A 22119-nucleotide genomic window follows, 5' to 3' on the forward strand; every position below is an offset into this window, starting at 1 on the left:
CGAAGCCTAACAATTTTTAATAACATTTCACAATCAATTCCAAAACCGATGGAATTCGAAATGGAGTAAAATATTTGATCAACAGGACGCAGGCAAATTAGGATGAAATTAATCACTGATTTGTATGTTTTCCCTAAAATTTTCTGGCCTTATGATAATGATTAGATTGCGATGTTACATTATAGTATCGTATCCATATGAATTTTAATAAAATTGTATAGTTTCGGGTTCTGTGACTTGAAGAAATCCTGATGTAACAGCCACTGAAATGGGCTCAAATTCTTTTCGAAATACATAGGAGCTTAACATGAGCGAGAAATATTTGATATACATATTGCTCGTTTGTCGGGTGTAACTCTACAATATGCAACAACTAATTCATTCACATAAAAATACATATCAGAATGATATGAAAACTGATGATTTAACCACTCATTATAAATGTTCATTTAACTTTTCCATAAAAATTCACAGCGTTGTTTTGTTATGGTTTTTGCAGATTTATAGCTCTGCATTCCGCAAAAAAAAAATTACTAACGTGTTGCTTTGATCGATCTTGACCGCTTGATAGATGGAGCGAAATTGTTTCTCAAAAAAAAATTGTTTGAAATAAGATTTGATATACATCTTTTGTTAACTTCGTGAACAGCTTAGCTAGCTCCAATAACCATAAACCGTTACGGCAACAGTATCAATTAGCATGCGGTATTGTACTATACTTTGAATCGAACCAAAGTATCGATTAGGAAACAACTAGTATTCAATGGTTACACTTCCCAAATTCATTTCAAAGTAAATTTAATGAATCGATCCTTGGTCCTCGCTATCGTCTTAACGGACGGGTTAATTAAGCTTCGTTGGACAAACTTGGGTTCATGCAGGTCGCGGAGCTGTTTTTGTGTGTGTTTTGAACGCTATTTTTACGCTTGAAAACCGATACACTGGATGAAGATAACGGCAGCGCGCATCCCCCGATGCATCCTTCTCCCACCGAGTTGATGGTGGTGTTGGAAGTGCAAACTGCATTAATGGTTGGTGGTTGCAGACCCTGTTGATGATGTGCAAGTGTTGCTGTATTGAAGCTCTGCTGCTGAGAGAGTGTGAAGCTCTGCTGCGAGGGCACATTGCGTGTTTTGATTAAAGGTGGGTTTTTGATTGACGTGGAAAACGCGAATCCCCGACGTAGCGTTGCCCTTATTACGTGGAATTTAAAGCGCAGCATAAAGTGAATCGAATATAAAATTGGTTAAGTGCATATAAAAGTGACTAATTATTAAAATAATGTAGTGAAAACATATTTTTGTTTAACTAAAGCATAATTATAAAAATAAAGCTCAATGTAAATACTAACCAAAAATTTGATAAACAAAGCAATGACGTGTTCAATCAATAGAAACTAAGAGACCTGTACGATAAAAGATAAAAATATATCGGAAGGCAATTAAAAAAAATATACATATATATATATATATATATATATATATATATATATATATGTATATATATATATATGTATATATATATATATATATATATATATATATATGTATATATATATATATACATATATATATATATATATATATATATATATATATATATATATATATATATATATATATATATATATATATATATATATATATATATATATGTTAAGAGAGAGAGAGAGAGATAGAGAAAAAGACAGAGAGCGAGAGTAGGGGCACAAACTCATTATTACGGAAATGTTAACCTACCTGGTTGGTGATGGAGGAGGATATGAAATTCCACGTTGGCTAGGAGACAACAATACCATTCCGGAGTGAGATAAACTATTTGATGTACCTGGCACCGAGAGAGTATTGCTGTAAATTATGTAAAAGATACGATAAAGCTTATTCCAAACAGAAATTTTGTGTAGCAGATAATGCAATGATTTGAAAATAAAAATTATACATTGCATTCAAGTAAATATTGCAAGCATATGGTCTCGCACGCATGTGGATTTTCAAAATACTACTCACCTATTTTGGATGGAGTTCAGATTCAAATTAGGCATACTCTGTCCCAGCCCACTGTACGGTTGTACTGTGAGTGAGTTTGTGGATTTAGTTTGCAACGTAGAGACGGTATTTTTTGGCTTTCTACTGCTACTGGCAGGACATTCGCATTTTGAATGCATCATTATTAATCCGATACCGTGAACGGGATTGCCAGTACTTGCTCCTTCATCACTAGATAAAGAATTGGTTTTCTCAAAATCTATCGATACCTGCTTTGATTCATTTAAGTCAACAGATCCACTGTGACTATTATTCAAACTGCTCACACGGCTTCCAATAGAGCTGTTGAGTGGCGATTTCTTAGTATTAAAATTATCGTTGTTTATATTAACATTACTATTTCCGGTGGAATTGTTACAGCTGTTGCTAATGTTGATTATGTTTCCATATTGACGTATGTCACCGAATGTGCCTTGTTTCATTCGGTTATAGATATGTTTCACCTTGGTTATGGAATCATACCAATGCTGGGCTTTAGAGCTTTGCAGAGTAAACGCAGCCACGGCCATATTAAGCTCGTTCACATAACAACAATATAAATTTTGTTCCTTGATGTGTATCATCAACCGTTCTGTCATATACGGTTGCCGCACGATCTTGAAATACAGACAAACAGAAAAAATCATGTTATTGCGTCTGGTTTTTAGTCGATCAAAAAATCTTACCTTCAGCTTGTTACCTCTGTTTTTTTTACAAACCAATAAAAAATCTGTGAAAAGGAAGCAATGAACGTCCATCTGAAATATAAATTTTGCTATTAGTGTATATTATATATAAGATACCTCTCGAAACCGGTTGAATTGGGTCGGTTTCGTGCAACAAAACAACAAACTCATGTATACATAGTAGTGCAAGGGTGCGATGCGATGTGAAAATGAAATTATTGATATGCTCACGTTTACGATATTCACGATACGAGTTGAAATTAATTGTTTTTAACTACTATTCTGTCATATCCGGTCATGCAGACGGAACAGTAGACCAGTAACATATAACATGATAAATCTAAGCTTGGCTGCACCCGCCGATAAATAATTGGACCGATGTTCGCGCATTGAAAAACAGGAAAGAAATTAATAGCATGGAAAACCAGCCAACAAGAGTTAAACAAAAAAATCTGTGGCGCAGGGCCAGTCAGCCTACCTCAAATAATTATCAGAGTTTTGAAAGCTATAGGAAAAAGTAAACTGGATTCAAGTGTAACCCTGAAATCAGCATCGAGTACATCAATGCAATATTTGGTAGGCAACCAATATACCACCCAAACAGCGATGATCCTTGTCTACATTAGCAATTTAAATCTAAGAAGAAAATTTCAAGATAAGGCATACACCAAACCACATGTATGTCCTCGTATGGAGCGAACCCCATACTCGACAACGGTCGAGTTAGTTAAACGTCAGAACGGATCCGTTCCTTAAAACCTTGTTCAAAATATTTGAATTCATTGTCCACTTCTTTATCCTTTTGCTAGTAACAGTTCTCCATTTTCCGAAACAACATGGTTTTATTCAGAAACAATCTATTTCTGTACCTAACCGTGCCTAAACGTTTTGTGCATAAACGACGTGCCTACACGATTTACGAGTTATTTTTTGGCCTAGTACCATTGGTCATTGAGCTTATGGCACGAGCAGAGCGCGGCACTCTCATATCCAGTCATTTTTCGTCATTTACTTATTAATACAACGTATTAATGTTCCTTGACTCTTTTCCTTTATTTAACATATTGTCTCGTGATTTACGGCTTAAACCCATTTTATCCATTCAGAACTGTCACGTGGAATACTGCCATTATCAGTCATCTGTTGAACTACAATGTTGCTATTTCACTGTTCCGTTCCCGTCCTTCATTGTCATGCCGTCATAGCTTTTAGAATGACACTGTTAAATTCATCATATTTTATCCAAATCTGAATCTGAGGCTTGATTATGTATTAAGAGGGCCTCTATTGCTAGAAACTTGACATGATACTACGAATGAATACAACAAACGATGCGAATCTCACACTGTTACTACGTAAACAGGTCACCGAATGTGAAAACTATATATACCGAGTAATGCAGCAGCGGCATAAAATGGGGGCATAAGCAAAGGAAATAAATGTTACCCAAAAAAAAGAACTAGTTTAATAAGCATCAAGAAATAACACTGACAAGAATATAGGTCTGGTGACTCCGCAAACCAGAGATAAACATGGTACAAGATTAAGTTTTATCAAGACATGAAAATACCATTGTAACAATTTCATAAGTACGATGATCTGTCGTCAGAGTAAGGATGAGAATCTGGTCAGCTACTTGTCAGAGGTTTTAGGATGGCCTCAAGGCTATGATGAATTTTGATGGAAAAAACTTTCAAGGCCCATCAATATCACCACGCATCGGTGCACTGAGGATGGAGTCTCTCTCTTTACAATCTAGCAACTGAAATACCATCCATGGTGCAGGAGTAGAAACCTTGGGACCCAGCTTTTATCCAGCTAGCAAAATGCAGATCTTAGCGTACGCTGAAGACATAATTGAATTTGAAATCAATAGGAAAGAGCATTTGAAATCAATAGGAAAGCAACAAAAAACCGTGCGTAGAATTTGTAGAACAAAACTATAATGGTGGCGCTACCGGTGACTCTGTAAACAAAGTAAAATGCGCATGTCAAAAATTAACACCGACACTAGCATTCATGCTGAAATACGCATTAAGGTGCTGCCAAAAAACCTCTCAAACTGCAGATCTAATATAATAGTACACAATGGTCAATGAATCTGATATGCAACAACCTCGTGAGTGGCATATCGTAATTACACTGACGTTTTAGTAAATCCTTTAGTTGCGCAAGCAACGAGTAGCCCGTAAGCGGGGATAAAACCCGTACTAGTGTGAGCGGGATCCAGCACGGCGAGCGAGAAACATATCGCGAAATGCTGTGTGCGGTTCAGGGATAGTTTCAAATTGAGACTATACCGAGAAAGTTTGATTGCTTTCTGATTGACGATGATGAGCCAGGTGACGCCGTTTTTGGTGCCAAACAACGGACATTTACGATCAACTTTGGCGCAAACGACAGGAACCAAACCTCTTTTTATACAAATTGTATGGGAGCTGGTCGGTTACTTGATCCCTTGGTTACTTGATCCTCATAAAGGTTTGAAGAAGGGAAAGAACGAACCAGTTGATTGCAATGATGTTACGTATTTAGTTTATGGAAGTGCATGAAAAGTATGTCATTCGGTTTTATAACGCATTTATCCTAAATTAATTTATTATTTATCATAAATATTTAAACACAGCTAAAAATGCGAATCATAGCGTGTGAATAATGATTACATTTCTAATAATACTGTTTATATGAAGGAAAATGATACTTAATTTTTTTAACTATCACAAATAGAGAAACACATGTGTGTTTGAGACATGAATTTGTTTGCACATGAATGCAATGTTTGCACATGAATAGAGAAACACATGAGTGTAGAAACACTCTAGTGAATGTGTGATTTTGGCTTATGGATCTTCTTTTCCTTTCATTTCGTTAATGCTTTGTGTACGTAAGACAACCTTTCTTGAATACACTCATTCAGAAGATAAAACTAGTTTGTTCCAGAACCGCGGTACAGCTATGCGTCTACCGTTTGAAGAATTGATTTTTCGACTTCATGGAAGAATGGAGAACAAATTTATCAGAACAATATTTACAAGTACTTTATGTAATTGAAGAAATATTTTTAAAATCTCGAATATTTTGACATTGTCGCAGGTTCCACTGGTTGAGACAGACAAGAGCAACGCCAACTAATTTTCACAATTACCCATAAATGGCACCGTATATTGTGTGGGAGTAAGAGGAAGAAGATAGAGGGAGAGTGTGAGGATGAATCGAACAAATAATCTAACATACATACTAAATAGTGCAAAAACATGTGTGTACCCATTTGAGTACACAACTTACCTTGCCTGTACTATCCTTATACTTCAAGTCACCTTCAACAAAAACCTTTCGACCGTGGTCTATTCCGCGCATGGGTTGGCATAAATCAAACATTGTGCTGTGCTGTTTAACTAATCGTTCAAGTGTTTCATTGTTTGAATCAACCACCTCATAACAGTCAATTCTGGAATTTATTCCTTTTAATCGCTCGCATTCTTGACGTGTCGTTAGATGGGAATTAACACCGGCTACGAATTCTTCTACCGAATGAATCTAAAAATCACAGAGGGAACACAGAGAAACAAAAGTTTAAAAAAGAAAAAGGAAATGTTTTTATTAAAAAATATATAGAAAAGATTTAAACCATAACATGCGCCTGTTAATTTCAACCAGCTTTATGCTGCGTTTCGTTGAAAGGCGATATCAGACAGATATCGATTTGTGATGTAGAGTTATCACATATCCGATTGGTCACGTTTGAAACAAATTAATTTCACAATGCGAACATTTGAATTCTAAGCGAATGAAACTAGTTCAAGTTTGTAATAAAGCTGTCGAATGTCATGGAAATTGTATCAAATGGGGAGTTGTTGTACAAACTGTATAATCGATCTCATGCATGTGTGATTTGTAATTTGTATGGGTTTTGTTCCCTACGTTTCGGGATCGAAATTAGGAACTGGTGCTGGGATCTGATGTATATGAAATATGATTCAAGAATGCTCACGCATTTGTGTGGCACGCCCTTTAATTTTACTCTTTTGCACAGATATTCTTTTATGGGAAATGCTATTTTGTTTACGAACAATTCTTTTTTTTTCTTTCATTACTCTTTTACTTTTGTTAGAGGTCCCTTTTATCCTTTATGCTGAATACGAAAGTAGCATTTGTATTAGTTAAAATGGTATTAGTGCCACCGACTGCTAGTTGAATTAGTTAAATAAGTTGATGGTATTAATTTCACAAAAGTCTTATTTGTTGCTTTGATCGTAAACTAACTTCAATACGAGCATTGGAATTTCGCATTGTAATATTGTTATGTTTTGGTGAAATAGCTTTCATATTTTAAACCTAACAAAATGAAAAAAAAAAAATATATCACAGCTTCATGATATGTTTGATAAAAAAGGTGATTTTACTGAGCTGCTGTATATTTGGTAATTTAATGATCTTGGTAATGTCCTTTGGTAATATAATACATAAAATTTAACTATACGTAAAATTGAAAGTTAATAATTCATTAAGATTTTTTGTTTATCAGTTTCAATCATTACTTACCATGGCATCGATGGCTTCTCCTTCTGCTTCATCGGTGATATGTTTTTTAACAGCCGCTAGAAGTAATCCATACTTAGTCAACCGTTGCATTGGTCGCACCAGGATATCAGCCAGTCGTAACCGATTACACATCTTCTGCGACTCACACCAGGCACAATAGGTCATGAATAGCGCATTATTGTGATACATGTCCTTGCAATAGAACTGACATGTACTTTGATCGGCGCAGTACTTGATATAAGGGTTGAAAATGTTAGCAAAATCAACAAAACCAGACTGGAAGAAGTAAATGCTCATCGGTTTCTTTGTTCGTTGACTGTGCTTTACCTGTAGAATGATATACAGATTGTAAAACAACGTTAAAACAAAAACTTTAATTGTCTGCTCATTTTAATTGATATTGATTATACAGAGCGATCAGGTGAAGCCGTTAACTTTCCAATATTGCAATATCTTTTTTTGCAGCCGTACCAATTTTTTTTACCACGTACCATTGGATGGAGGTACTGTGTCCAGAAATGAAGGTTAGCCTCCCAGATGTCTCGAATGTTGGAAAACAATTTGTTCTGATTAATCTCCGTAAGAATGTTTTGCAGCTGAATGTCTTCTAAGCAGGCGAGGAAAAGCTGGAAAGATAAAAACAGAATTTTCATCAATAAGCTTAACTCTATATTTTAGCAAACACAAGTAAACTCTGCAACGTTTTACACCTCGCTGCTTACGTTATACAAAAAAAAATGCAGATTGGTCGCGAAATTTTTTAGTTTCTTAGATATGAGTTATTGAAATTAATTTTCATGATGTCTAATGTGGTAGAACGTGGTATGTTGAATGTGGTACACCAAGAATTTCAAGAATAAAGGATGCAGAGGGGGACTTTTATAAAACTCTATTTTTATAAACGCGATAAATTGCTATATATCTCAAATGTTTAATGAAAATTTGAAAAACAAAGAACATGTTAGAAAAACATACAGTTCTTCTGCAAGTTGTTCTACTGTAGTCTGCTCCAAGTGTCAGAGCCGAAAGGTTGTGATTGTGATAATTCTTACTCTTGCAGAGTCATTGGAACATTGTCAGTTTGACTACTGGTAACAGTGTCGTATATAACACTGCGTAGTGCCGTATACAGTATCAGGATTCAACACTAAACGAGGAAAGGAGAGTTGTTACTGCGTTACCGTGCCGACGGACCACGTGGAAAAAGTACTAACATTACGACAGGAGCATGCGTAGCAGTCTTGAATGTCAAACACCAAACTCAGCAAGTTTGGATTATGGAATACGGCAATGAGTTTCGATTGTGGAATTAAGGCCATGAGCTTCGATTATGGAACTAGGGCAATGATACGGGTTGACCAAACGTTAATCGCGAAAAAGAAAGATATAAGGAGCGAGCTAGGAGCGAATACGCTCTCTTAAAATTATCAGCGCAAGGAAAAAAAACCACCACGCGCTATACCGTTAAAACGAAATAGTGTTTTCTAAGGAAAGGACTTTTTTGCGGTCGTCGAGGACAAATTGCGTTCGCAACAAGAGTAGATAACTTTTATGGTTGAAAAGTCTTCAAAAGATAGTTTAATCTACTGATTGCAATGTAGTGATCCTTGTGTACATTGTAGGAGGCCAGATTTATTTGGCCCAATTGAATGAAGAACAAGAACGGTAAGAGATCTGATCGGAGTATTCGAAACTGAATCTCTTAGTACCTAACACATAACGCAATAGAGACTGGATAGTGAAAGACTCTTTGATTTGAAAACTTTTGATGAGTATTAAATGAGGGATATATCCAGCCCTGGTTGAACGATATTTTTTTTATATTTTGTACTAGCTGAGGAATCCGATTTCATTCTACTACGAGAGAAAAATCTACTTTTTCAACCATATTAGATATCGCTTCTTTCTTCTGATCAGAATATGATATCTCAATCTATTTAAGCGAATTTCCAACAATTCGTTCCCTTATTGCTTTGTTAATTTTTCTTCCAATGTTTTTCTCTCACTCTCTCTCTTTCTTTTTTTATTTCTTTCTCTTTTGTTTTTTTTCTGTTTCGCTTGCGCTTTCTCTTATTTTGTCACGTCTGTTTGACATTAATAATTCCTTCTTCTTCTTGGTCACCTGTGTTGCTAAACCTTTATCATTTTATCTTTTCATCTTACTCTCTTTATCTCTTTCTCTCTTTCTCTATTTTTCTCTGTTTCGTGCTTTTGTTTTATTTCTGTTTCTCTTTCGCTTTCTCTTATTTTGTCATTTACGCTGCTTGACAACAATAATTCCTTATCCTTTAGTAGTCACTTGTATTGCTATACCCTTTCAAAACGCCTTTCCATCCTAATCATTACTCTTTGTATTCTAATTTTAAATTATTTACAATAACCACATTTTTAATGCCATGCAGCTCAACCTAATAATAAATATCAAACCTGATTTAATAAGTGAATAAAGTTAGTCTTATTGATGGCTTGAAGAATATTTTTCACATTGGAATTTCAACATACGTTGAGAGAGGATAAATTATTTAGAACTTTTTAGTGCAGTTTAGTGGCTACAGCAATAAGGTAAGAAGAGAAAGGTAGAGGAAACTGAACCGTTTGTTTAGGTCTTTTGCATTTTTGAAAGTTTCTTTTTCTTCTACAAACGGCAATTTATATGCCCTCCGTGATATAAAAGTTACTCGTTTGAAAGAATGGAAAACCAGGCTCTTTTATGTTCCGTTTTCTGCAAGGGGGATATACTATTAACTTTTATAGTTATGTTATAAAGCTTTAGTAAAATTAGGAAACATGTGTTATTTTAAGCATTAATTTCAATACTTCGAAAAGGTATTGCATGCCAATTGCTCCCTACCAAGAGAGCTGCAACGATCCCATTCTGAGTATGGACTTTTTATGAACTTTTATGCCTCATATCATTTAAACCAAACGTGATTGGTGTGCTTGAACATATTTTTCAATCTTCCGATACCTCATATTGGCTTGTATGTGAGCTCTTGTTTCAATATTTTGTGTAAGTAGAATCTTGCTTACATAAATTCTGCTGAATCAAACTTCATTTCTATGAACGAATATTTTTATGGTAATACAGAAAGGGAGGTTCATTGGAAGCCCCGCTTTGTTTCCTACCGAAGTTAATAACTTCATCACTCCATGAGTAGTAAGATGTCTTGTGCCATGCTATAATCAAATTATAACCAATTCGTAACCTTATGCATAAAAATGAATGTTTGTATATATATATATATATATATATATATATATATATATATATATATATATATATATATATATATATATATATTTATATAAATATATATATATATATATATATATATATATATATAAATATATATAAATATATATATATATATATATATATATATATATATATATATATATATATATATATATATATATATATATATATATATATATATATATACAAACATTCATTTTTATGCATAAGGTTACGAATTGGTTATAATTTGATTATAGCATGGCACAAGACATCTTACTACTCATGGAGTGATGAAGTTATTAACTTCGGTAGGAAACAAAGCGGGGCTTCCAATGAACCTCCCTTTCTGTATTACCATAAAAATATTCGTTCATAGAAATGAAGTTTGATTCAGCAGAATTTATGTAAGCAAGATTCTACTTACACAAAATATTGAAACAAGAGCTCACATACAAGCCAATATGAGGTATCGGAAGATTGAAAAATATGTTCAAGCACACCAATCACGTTTGGTTTAAATGATATGAGGCATAAAAGTTCATAAAAAGTCCATACTCAGAATGGGATCGTTGCAGCTCTCTTGGTAGGGAGCAATTGGCATGCAATACCTTTTCGAAGTATTGAAATTAATGCTTAAAATAACACATGTTTCCTAATTTTACTAAAGCTTTATAACATAACTATAAAAGTTAATAGTATATCCCCCTTGCAGAAAACGGAACATAAAAGAACGGAACGGAACACCTATGTACCACCATACACCATCATACACCTATGTACCAAGTTTGGTGCATATCGGTTCAGTGGAAACCCCATTGAAGCGCGCGCATAGATATATATATATATATATATATATATATATATATATATATATATATGTATATATATACATAAATATATATATATATATATATATATATATATATATATATATATATATATATGTATATATATATATATATATATATATATATATATATATATATATATATATATATATATATATGTATATATATGTATATATATATATATATATATATATATATATATATATGTATATACATACATATATATATATATATATATATATATATATATATATATATATATATATATATATATATATATATATATATACAAACATTCATTTTTATCAAATTTGGTGCATAGACGTATCGTTACTTACAACTAATACTGGAAAAATTTCAGCCACCTCAATGAAGAACAAAGGGTGGCTCCCATACAACCCCCCCCCCCCAAAAGAGATAATCGCTTAAAATTGTAAATGACGTCCAGTTTTTCAGAAATTTGGCAAACATTTTCATTTTGAAATTTGGCAAAAGTATTTAAAGCTTCATCCACTCCGCGAGGTTTAAAGGGGAGCTCCCATACAACCCTGCATGCTGGAGGGAGTGAGGAGCGCCTAACAAACCTTTAATAATTACTTAAAAGTACAAAGAACCATCGATTTGACTGAAATTTGTAATGCATAAATCTTTTTCATTTCTTTAAAAGAATCTGAAACGCCAGCTACTCCGGTGGGGAAGAAAGGGAAGCTCACATACAACCCTCCATAAAAAAAATCTATACTATTCACCTAAAAATATAAAACACAGATCTGGCCGAAATTTAGCATAAAAGCTTTTTTTATTTTGCAGAAGAATCAAATATATCGGCTACACCGGTCCAATAAAGGAGGGCTTCCATACAGCCAGCCGTCGAAAAGTCTATAATATTTGTTTATCTAAATATTGTGTATAAGTTTCTTAAAACTCTCTATACAATATGTGGTGAAGTAGCAAACCCGGATCTTCGAGAGCAAGAAGCGTCGCTTCGAGGAGTCGGACGAACAACTCATGGAACAGCTATCTCAGTCGGGGAAATCTCGCCAGTTCTATAAGATGTTGAAGAAGACACAAGGCGGCTGCACGCCAAACGTCGCAATGTGTCGAGACGAGGAGGGCAACATTCTTACGGACGAGCGAGAGGTGATCGAAAGGTGGAAGAGCTACTTCAACGGGCACCTGAACGGAGCGGAATTAGGGGAGTCCAGCAGCAGTGCAAGCAGAATCGAGCAACACATGAGACGGGAGGCAGATGACGAGGTGCTCCCACCATCCTTGGATGTATTCACTAGCACCATCAAGCAGCTGAAACATAACAAAGCAGCTGGCAGCGATGGTCTGGTGGCAGAACTGTTCAAGGTGGGTTCGGTTGAGCTTGCCGTCAATATGCACCAGCTAATTGGGAAAAGCTGGGAGCAGGAAAGGATACCGAAAGGAGGACTGGAAGCTGGGTGTCATCCACCCAGTGTACAAGAAGGGTGACAGAATGGACTGTGCCAACTTTCGAGCCATCACAGTACTTAATGCTGCCTACAAAATCCTATCCCAGGTACTGTTCTGCAGACTCGCACCCCTTGCTAATGATTTCGTCGGAAGCTACCAAGCTGGGTTTGTTGGAAGCAAATCCACCACCGACCAGATCTTCACTCTACGGCAGATCCTCAAGAAATGCCGAGTGCACCAGATCCAGACGCATCATCTCTTCATCGACTTCAAGGCAGCCTACGAAACCATAGATCGGACTGAGCTTTGGAACACCGTGCAGCAGAACGGTTTCCCTGGGAAGTTGGTACACCTGTTGAGGGCCACGATGGATGGGGTGCTGTGCAAGGTGAGGATGTCGAACATGTTGTCGGATCCGTTCGAATCTCAACGGGGTCTGAGGCAAGGCGAAGGGCTCTCCTGCCTCTTATTCAACATCGCTCTGGAAGGTGTCATGAGAAGCGCGGACTTCGATATCCGCGGCACGATTTTCACCCGCTCCCTCCAATTCCTAGGCTTCGCGGATGACATCGACATCATCGGGCGGAACACTAGGACGATGTGCGAGGCGTACACCCGACTAAAACGCGAGGCCGCAAGAATTGGACTAATGATCAATGCGACAAAAACAAAGTACCTGCTCGTCCGGGGCTCTGACAGTGACAGAGCCAGGCTGGGGAGCAGTGTATCAGGGGACGGCGACGAACTTGAGGTAGTAGAGGAGTTTTGCTACCTCGGCACTGTCGTAACTTCGGACAACAACGTAAGTTGTGAAATCCGGAGGCGCATTGTCCAGGGGAATCGTGCCTACCATGGGCTCTACAAACTCCAAGGTCCAGATGGCTTCTTCCACGCACGAAGTGTGCCATTTACCGCACGCTGATTAGACCGGTCGTTCTCTATGGGCATGAATCCTGGACTCTGCTCACGGAGGACGTCAACGCACTCGCAGTCTTCGAGCGGCGCGTGCTCCGGTCTATCTTTGGCGGTGTGTGTGAGCAGGGCGTGTGGAGGAGAAGAATGAACCACGAGCTAGCTGAGCTGTATGGCGAGCCGGACATCCTGACGGTGGCGAAGGCCGGCAGAATTCGGTGGTGGGGGCATGTCATGAGAATGCCGGACTCATGCCCCACCAAGAAGGTGCTCACCAGCGACCCGTCCGGCACAAGGCGGCGAGGAGCTCAGCGTGCTCGGTGGATGGACCAAGTGGAGCAGAACCTGCGGGATATCGGATGCAACCGGGGATGGAGAGTTGCAGCCATGGACCGAGCGACCTGGAAAACGATTGGTGACCAGGCCATGTCACTAAGACGTGCTCAATATTGAGCAGGCCAGGAAAGAAGAAGAAGAAGACATGCGTCGTAGAAATCAACTCCAATTTTATCACCTAACACAATGAGTTTCAAAATTTTAGTTCTACAAGCGAGGACTAAATAGTTGTCACTCCCCATTCATCAAACACCGAAAAATTATTGAAAAATACATATGGCCACCAATTCGATTCAAACATGGTAGAAATGCTTCTTATTATTCATAGTGTGGCAAAGATTCATGTGAGCATGTGCAAAACACATGGGGGTGACCAAAGATCCTTCTGTCTGTATCACCAAAAAAATTATACGGTCATAGCAATAAAGCTCGGACCGGATGAATTTAGATGAGGATGATTCTTCTTACACACAATTTTGAAAATAAAAGCTCCCATACAAGCTTTTCCTATTAGAGTATTGGAAAATATAGTCAAGCAAACCAATTATGTCTGATTTAAATGAAATGAGGCAAAATTTAAAAAAGTGCGATTTTAAACAAATTTGTGCGAGGGCATACAACACCTATTTGGAATATTGAAAAAAAAAAAATGGCCGAACAAATATCGTCTAATCTTACTACAACTTTACATGTACGCCGTAACACAGTCAAGAAGTAGCAAAGTATCATATTCTCCAATGCGGAAATGGGGGGATGCAACCTTAATTTATTGGAATGTTCAAAAATCGCCCAGCAATACAAATGCTTTTTGTTTATTCTTTTAAACGAGTGAAATTTACATTATGGACGGGAAAGGAATTGCCGTTTACAGAATAACAAAAAATCACAAAAATGCGAAGACGTCATCAAATAGTTCAGTTTCCTGCATCTATTCTCTCTTCTACCATTTATTTAGACACTAAACTGCGCTTAGAAGCTCAACTCATTCTCTTCCCATGCATGGTCAAATTTAAAAGTTCAAAATATTTTTTTCCATGTGTAGATATTAATAACGCTATGCCCTTATTCAGTAAGATTCAATTTTCAATTGTGTTGAGTTGCGTTGGAAATGTGGTTGGTGTAATACATTTAAATATGGATTTCAGAGCGTAATGATTACGAACACGGAATGGCGTTTTGAAAGGGAACAGCGATATACATGAAATATAAAAGAAAATGGAAAATTGTTTCCATGCAGCTTAATGACGAAATAAGACTAAGAGATAGAAAAGTAGAAAGATTTTTAACGTCATACATGCTCAGGATGGAACAAGAAGCTACTTTTCCTCATTGCTATGTGAATAAATTGATATGACGGATCCAAGAAAAATGATAATGGATAAAAAATGATTTTCGAAAGAGAAAGTATAAAACTCTCGGCATAAAAAATAGATTATACTAATTTCATGACGTGAAAGGCGGCTTGATCATACGAAACAAAGATTGTGAAGAGAAATTGTAGTTGTGAAACAAAAAGAGAAGAAAGGATTTGATACAAATTTTTTTCCTTGATAGCTAAGATGGTTAAAAGGTAAGATTTGTTTAAAAAGGAGTGCAGGATATTTACATATAGGTATAGCCAATTATATAAGATGTGTCAACAGCAACAGCGAAAGGTGAACTAAATGACATAGAAAACATTCAAAGACGAAGTTAGAAATCACGTATATAGAATGAATACAACTAAATGAAAAAAAAATATACACATCAAAAATTGAATTAAACAAACATACGTAAAAATGCTCCTTTATGATTTCTTAAACTACGTCGACCCGAATGAAATCGGGTTTATCATCTAGTTTTATAAATAAAAATGAATTTTCAATCATTTTTCTATATTTCCTGAAGGGATCAAATTTTTTTTTGTATTAGGTGATATAACTTAAGATGGTTCGATGACATTTGTACATCTGAGTGAATATTTTTGCAGATGAAAAGATATAGCAGATGAAAATCGAACAAGGAAACTTATACTTCATCACATACATATTGAGTAGAGAGTGATAAGCACCTACGCATTCTTCTTCTTCTTCTCCTTCTTTATTGGCTCGCTTTTAATTGAGCACGTCGTAACGACATGGCCTACCTCGCTATGGTTAAGCCAACGCTTTCATGACTTTTTTAATTACTCGTAGCTGGATAGTCAGTCCTGCGTACGGGGGGCTCAGACGAGTTTCGACACCGATACTTTTGTGTGTTTGTGCCGCATGCTAACGCTTCGGCTATCAAGCACTCCTTATGTAGCAACACCTGCGCATTATTTAGGTCACATCAGATGCCATTTACATTTTACTTTTACACTATCGCTAGAAAGAATATAAGGGAGATCCCTTTCCCTTTCTTACGCAAGGGGACGAATATTTGAGACGATTTTTTGTGGAGGTTGTATAGGGTCCCTTTTTTCTTCCCACCGAAGCAGCTCAGGTTCTTTTTTCTATAAACAATAAAATAGAAGCATGTATGGCAAATTTCAGCCAAATCGGAGGATTATAGTTTAGTTAGACGGAGAGTGGTATTGGAGCCCATTTTTTTTGCAGAAAGTAAAAAGAAGCATGTGTGTCAAATTTCAGCTAAATCGTGCATCCTCTATAATTTCAAGCGAACAATATTCGCGTTTTGGGAAGTGGTTGTATGGAAAAGCCCTTTTGTTTTCGATTAGAGGTGTTTAAAAACAAAAATCAAATTCCTAAATCTGAGACTATCACAAACCTATGTACGATCGGTTTAGTAGAAACCGCGGAGAATCACGCCAATTGCTACATGCATATATATACATACAAATATTTATTTTCTATTCTAAGATATCATAATTTGGGCCTATAATTAAAATAACTAAAAGAGTGCTCATTAATTGAATATTTTATCGGTTAAATTTAGCACAACCGATGGCAATCTGTTTTGCTCTGTTTTTTTTGGTATTTTTTGTCTGTAGGTAAAATCATAATAATTTGGAAAATTTTTAAAATTGGAAAGCAAACAATAAATGCTGCTGCTGGAAATGTGGGCTAATTACTGTTATTCGAATAAATTTTCCAGCTTTCTTTGCCAAAAATTTTTTAGTATTCAAGCATAGCGCTTCATTCTTATGCTTCGAAAACAAAACAAAAAATAGATTTGTTACAGGTAATTGACCATCCTAATAAATGCAATCCATTAAATAAAGTTACGGAAAAAGTAGAAAAAGGAGTATGGATTTCACTACATTTCGCTTGGATTTGATTTAGATATATACATTTGATGGTACTTACATCTGTTACTGTTTGCAGCGCTAGAATATAGTAAACTTCCGTTGTCACCAGCTCCCAAATAGCAGACTGGATTTTCGTTTCAGCCTCACTCATTCCTTTCCATGTATGACAGAATTAAATATTTGGAAAATGGTTGTTCGTATTTTACTATTATGTTTTAGTATTACTAGCATCGGGGATTTTTTAAATAAACTTTTGTAACATACCACTACAGCTGACGATGTCTGTCCAACACTGTGGTAAATTTCTAAGGCCTGCTAAAGCGTCTACGTACTCGGGAGTATTTATGTTGCTTGGGGAAGACGTCGATTTAGGAATTTCTTTATTGTAACTGTCCAGCAATTCGCAAAGCTTTGATTTTTGTGGTCCCTGCAAATAAATGATAGAAATGTTGGCAGCGACCGTAAGTCACCATGAATTAGACGTATGCATCAACTCCATAGACATACCTTAGATCCGAATGGTATTGTCCATTTTTGCTTCGATTGCTTGCCAGAAACCGATGACGCCTTTGGGCTTTGATCGTAGTTTTCGTCTGTTGATGTAGAGGTAAAAAGTTTGCTGGTAGATGACATTAAAGAGGGTTGGTTTCCAACGGAGGCAGCCTTTTGTAGAATTAGATGGCCACCTGTTCGTCGGTTAGGTGTACCATTACGTTCTGATACAATTAACGTTCGACCTGCCAGAATAGATATATCCATGTTGGCTTCCAATGGTTCTGTATAGTGCACGCCTAAGACGATAAAATCAAACACGATTTTATTTTCCAAAAACGTTACTTACATTTACACATCATTTGTATGAATCTTAAGATCTTCTGTTACAAAAGAGATCAACCTTACCGGTTTCATGCGGATTGTTAAAACCGTTATCGGTGACATAGATTTGCGAGAAACTAAGACTTCTTCGTGATAGTGAGGGTCGTAAACATTCTCTGTAAAATTATTAAAAAGGATTATTTTGTATTGATGGATAAATATTACTGTACACCTCTATTCGTCCAGAGTTTCCATTTTAGTACACAGATAATCATTTTTCCACGTTCTCGCGTTGTGTTTTCAGCAAAATGGAAATAATTCTATACTCTCAACATCAATTTATATATTACTACTTTTCTATGTGATACAAAGTAAGGTGAAAGCACATTCTCTTTTTCATCATCTGCTTGCTAAATGGCTCAACAACCAATGTACAGTCAAAGCCCACCAAATACTAAACTAAGGCTCTTTATGACTTGAATTTTCACATAGCATGATAGTCAGTTCTGTGTACGGAGGAGTCTCAATCGAGATTTGAAACCGATACCATCATGTGTTTGTGCCGCACGCTAACGTTTCGGCTAATACAATAATAAAAACTATAGAGCAATGAACATATTTATTTTTTGATACTTACGCAAGTGTTATTCCTTTGGTGGCAGGAATCAATACGCCCGGATCGTTGTGGTCACTCGCGAAACAAACTGAAAAGTATTCCGAACTTGAAACCTGAAATTTCTCGTCATATGAAATTTGTTTTTTTTTCATTGAGTGAAGAATGAGGGAGAGAGTAAGAAAAAGAAGGAGAAAGAGAGAAGGAAACAAAATAGTGAGATTAAAATTGATTGCGAAAGGTGTTTGCAATTATGTTTAGCTGTTGTGTTCTTAGATATAAACTACTTATTAGTTGATTGCAAACAACCACGAGCCATTTTTGAATATTATCATATAAAATTAATCGTTTTTACACAAATACAATCGATTGAAATTCCATAAAACAAGTAGAGTGATAAAAGATTCTATTTATAATCTTTAAATAAAGAAAAGCTGCATTATAATATTGCATTTATTATCAATAATAACGCAAGGTATGTCTATATTATACAGATGGGAATATGGTGTCAATAATAAACGCTGTATGGAAGAAAATGTTTTAAATTCAATGTTGTTGTAGAAGCAACGAAAAAAAAAACTCATACGTGCTAGCGTAAAAGTGCTTCCAAAAAAATTCGTTATTTTTAAAAGAAATACTCCAGCGCTTGTTTAAAAAAAAAGAAAAGTTTATCTAGATTTAAATCAATCCAGCACATTGAGCCACAATCGTACTCACTTGACTGCGTGTGAGAACCGGCTTCTTGCGTTCCCGATGCAGGAAGGAGGAAGATTTTTTTTTTAGCGAAGAAGACGATGTACTGACTCCACCCATATTACATGGATTGTTTATAACAGGTTTCGCACAGGAGGGCGACGACAGCATGCAACACACCCCAACGCATAGGCATTCGTGAGCCTTGTCTGCGTCATCCTTTTTCAAAGAGGACTTGGCTATTGTATCCCCTCGATGAACCCCATCTCCGCTGTCATAAGCTGGATTGATGCATCCACCGTCGCTATTGCTAATGTCGATAAGTGCTCTACCAGAAGTAACCGACAGACTGACCTCCTTAGGTGAGATGGCTTGAACGGAAGAATCGCCGGAAATGTTGGCGCCTCCATATCCAGTTGATCCGCTTGCGGACGCAATCGATGTGTTTGAAGTATCAGAATTATTACCCTATGAGTAGGAATGCGTGATTCAAAATGAAAACGCAGTAAAAATCATGACCAAGCCACCGTGTTCGGTTTTTATAATGAAACCAGAACCATTCGATGATATGTGTGTAGTAATAGGCGATAGATCGAAGAAAATGTAGCAATTGAATAAAAAATATAATAAATTATGTGAAGCATATATACACATATATAGGTAATCATGTAGAGTAATGATGTAATTTTAAATATAGTACAGTAAATGTAATTTAAAAGAGGAAGAAAGAGAAAGAGAAAGAGAAAGGTAGAAATGCAGAGAATATATTATTTTTAGTTGCAGTAAGTTTATTTACAAAATACGCCTACGAAATTCGGAAACAATTAAATGCTGGTTAAACTGTTCAATCCCAAAAAAGATTGTTCTTCGCTTGCACTCTTTAATCAACGTATGACAGACTCATTAGACACAATGCAATTTTTTGTTTAATATCGATAGCATTTTTGTAACATATTTTAGGAATTAGACTAACTTAGACGTTTTACTCTGTCTTAAAACAACTTGCACTCGGTACAAGATCTGGATTTAACTCTAGCCACGCCGAACTAGCTTTACAAGAGGCTAGGTAAAGAAATATGTCGAGAATAGACGTTTCATCAGATACTTCGATGTATACTAAAGCTGCTACGAACGACACTTGAGGTTCGGAATGGGTATAGCCGTATGTCCGTCTCTGAAATTCAAGATCGTCGTAGGCTATGCTTGGTATAAACGTTCATATCCTTACCAAAGATAAAGAGGAAGCAACATTCCCCTACCACAGATAAAGGGTCCGTTTTATAGTAATCTGACCAATATTATTGAACAGTATCTCAAGTATTATCTCAATTTCACTTCGGGAGACTTTAATTGAGCATAAAATACGGGCACATGCAGATGAAAATATTCGGTGTAGGTGAGCAAAACAACCATCTTACAGTGAAAAAGAAATTAACAATGGGAGGGATAATGGGTTTAAAATCTCTGGCAAATCAGGCGTTGTGGACCAATATGTAAGTTTTACCAAGAGACAGCAGATCACCGACGTTACATAATCCAGAGATCAGAGCTAGTGTAAAACTATACAGTTCAATGAGCATTTCTGTCACATTTTCATTATCTGTAACATTTTCAATCTGACAGTTAAAGAAATTACTCAGGATTTAGACTCAAGGATGAAGACTGCGTTGGAAAAACTCATCTGTAACTTGCCTATGTAGCGTAGATAAGAAGCGAATAAAAGGATGATGGTGATTGTGATTGGACAACTATTACGACCCTTGTCCACCTAGGTTCTGCACGGATGGTCTTACTCGTCTTCTGTTCAACCTAGCACTAGAGAGGTTAGTGTAACGTTCTCGCGCACCTAGAGAGTGAACCGGTTCAAAAGCTCAGAGGCGTGAGCTTTTGAACCGGGAAGGATAATTTCAGTATAAAAGGCAGAACGGGGGTCCTGCGAGGCTCTATTTTATCGCGAATACAATAAAGATTGACCTCTTAAAGGTCTTTCTTCTTATACCGTTTTGGACGTAAGATCACTAGACAAACGTCTTTCTTTTTCATTAGAACAACCCATGGCGAAACGTTGCATTCGCAACAGCCGGGTTGGATAAAAACAGCCCACGAGTATTTCCGTATCCATACTATTGCCAGTGCTGTTTTCTGATGGATCAAAACTACAACTTCAAAGAATACGCTATTCCATCTGTACATCGCAGACTTCGCATCTGTACATCGCAGAGTTTGTTGTGCCGTGTATCGTATTGATGATTGCTTAGCGTATCTTCAACCCTAGATGTTTTGCCATTTTCTCCCGTAAACTGCTAACACGTCCGAGAGGATGAAACCAATGGTGTCTAAGATGTTAGTGAGTGATGTAATCTATATTGATTTGTAGGAAATGTACCTCAAAATGTACATTTTTGAGTGTTGGATAGCTTTTTCTTGCACGAGATTAAAGAAGACAGCCTTTCTCATCACCTTAATGTAGATGGGACACATGAGGTTCCACACATTATCTCTATTTAACGTTGGTTATGATTTTTTTAACAAGTCTGTTAAGCTTGAGCAAAATTAAAAAAAAAACATATTGGTTCGTAAAGATGTACGCTAGCTCGACACTTAAAATGCAGTTGAGAAATCAGATCTCAAAACGTATATATTCTGTATAAAGTATTTATTTATATATGTATAAATATATATATATATATATATATATATATATATATATATATATATATATATATATATATATATATATAT

General features: G+C 36.2%; 1 protein-coding gene across 1 annotated transcript in view; it reads right to left on the minus strand.

The window, feature by feature from the left end:
• Positions 1-847: 847 nt before the first annotated feature.
• Positions 848-22119, minus strand: part of LOC128725255 (uncharacterized) — a 59591-nt gene continuing 38319 nt past the window's right edge. The window contains exons 3-15 of the mRNA XM_053818987.1: positions 19402-19845; positions 18709-18800; positions 18156-18247; positions 17763-18046; positions 17520-17682; positions 17314-17408; positions 7744-7878; positions 7253-7579; positions 5996-6247; positions 2711-2782; positions 2007-2641; positions 1740-1847; positions 848-1193 (exon numbers count right to left, since the gene is read on the minus strand). Coding sequence (XP_053674962.1) covers positions 848-1193; positions 1740-1847; positions 2007-2641; positions 2711-2782; positions 5996-6247; positions 7253-7579; positions 7744-7878; positions 17314-17408; positions 17520-17682; positions 17763-18046; positions 18156-18247; positions 18709-18800; positions 19402-19845 — 3045 coding nt within the window. The remainder of the gene's footprint in view (positions 1194-1739; positions 1848-2006; positions 2642-2710; positions 2783-5995; positions 6248-7252; positions 7580-7743; positions 7879-17313; positions 17409-17519; positions 17683-17762; positions 18047-18155; positions 18248-18708; positions 18801-19401; positions 19846-22119) is intronic.

Source organism: Anopheles nili, chromosome 2 (assembly GCF_943737925.1).
Source record: "Anopheles nili chromosome 2, idAnoNiliSN_F5_01, whole genome shotgun sequence".
Lineage (NCBI taxonomy): Eukaryota > Metazoa > Arthropoda > Insecta > Diptera > Culicidae > Anopheles > Anopheles nili.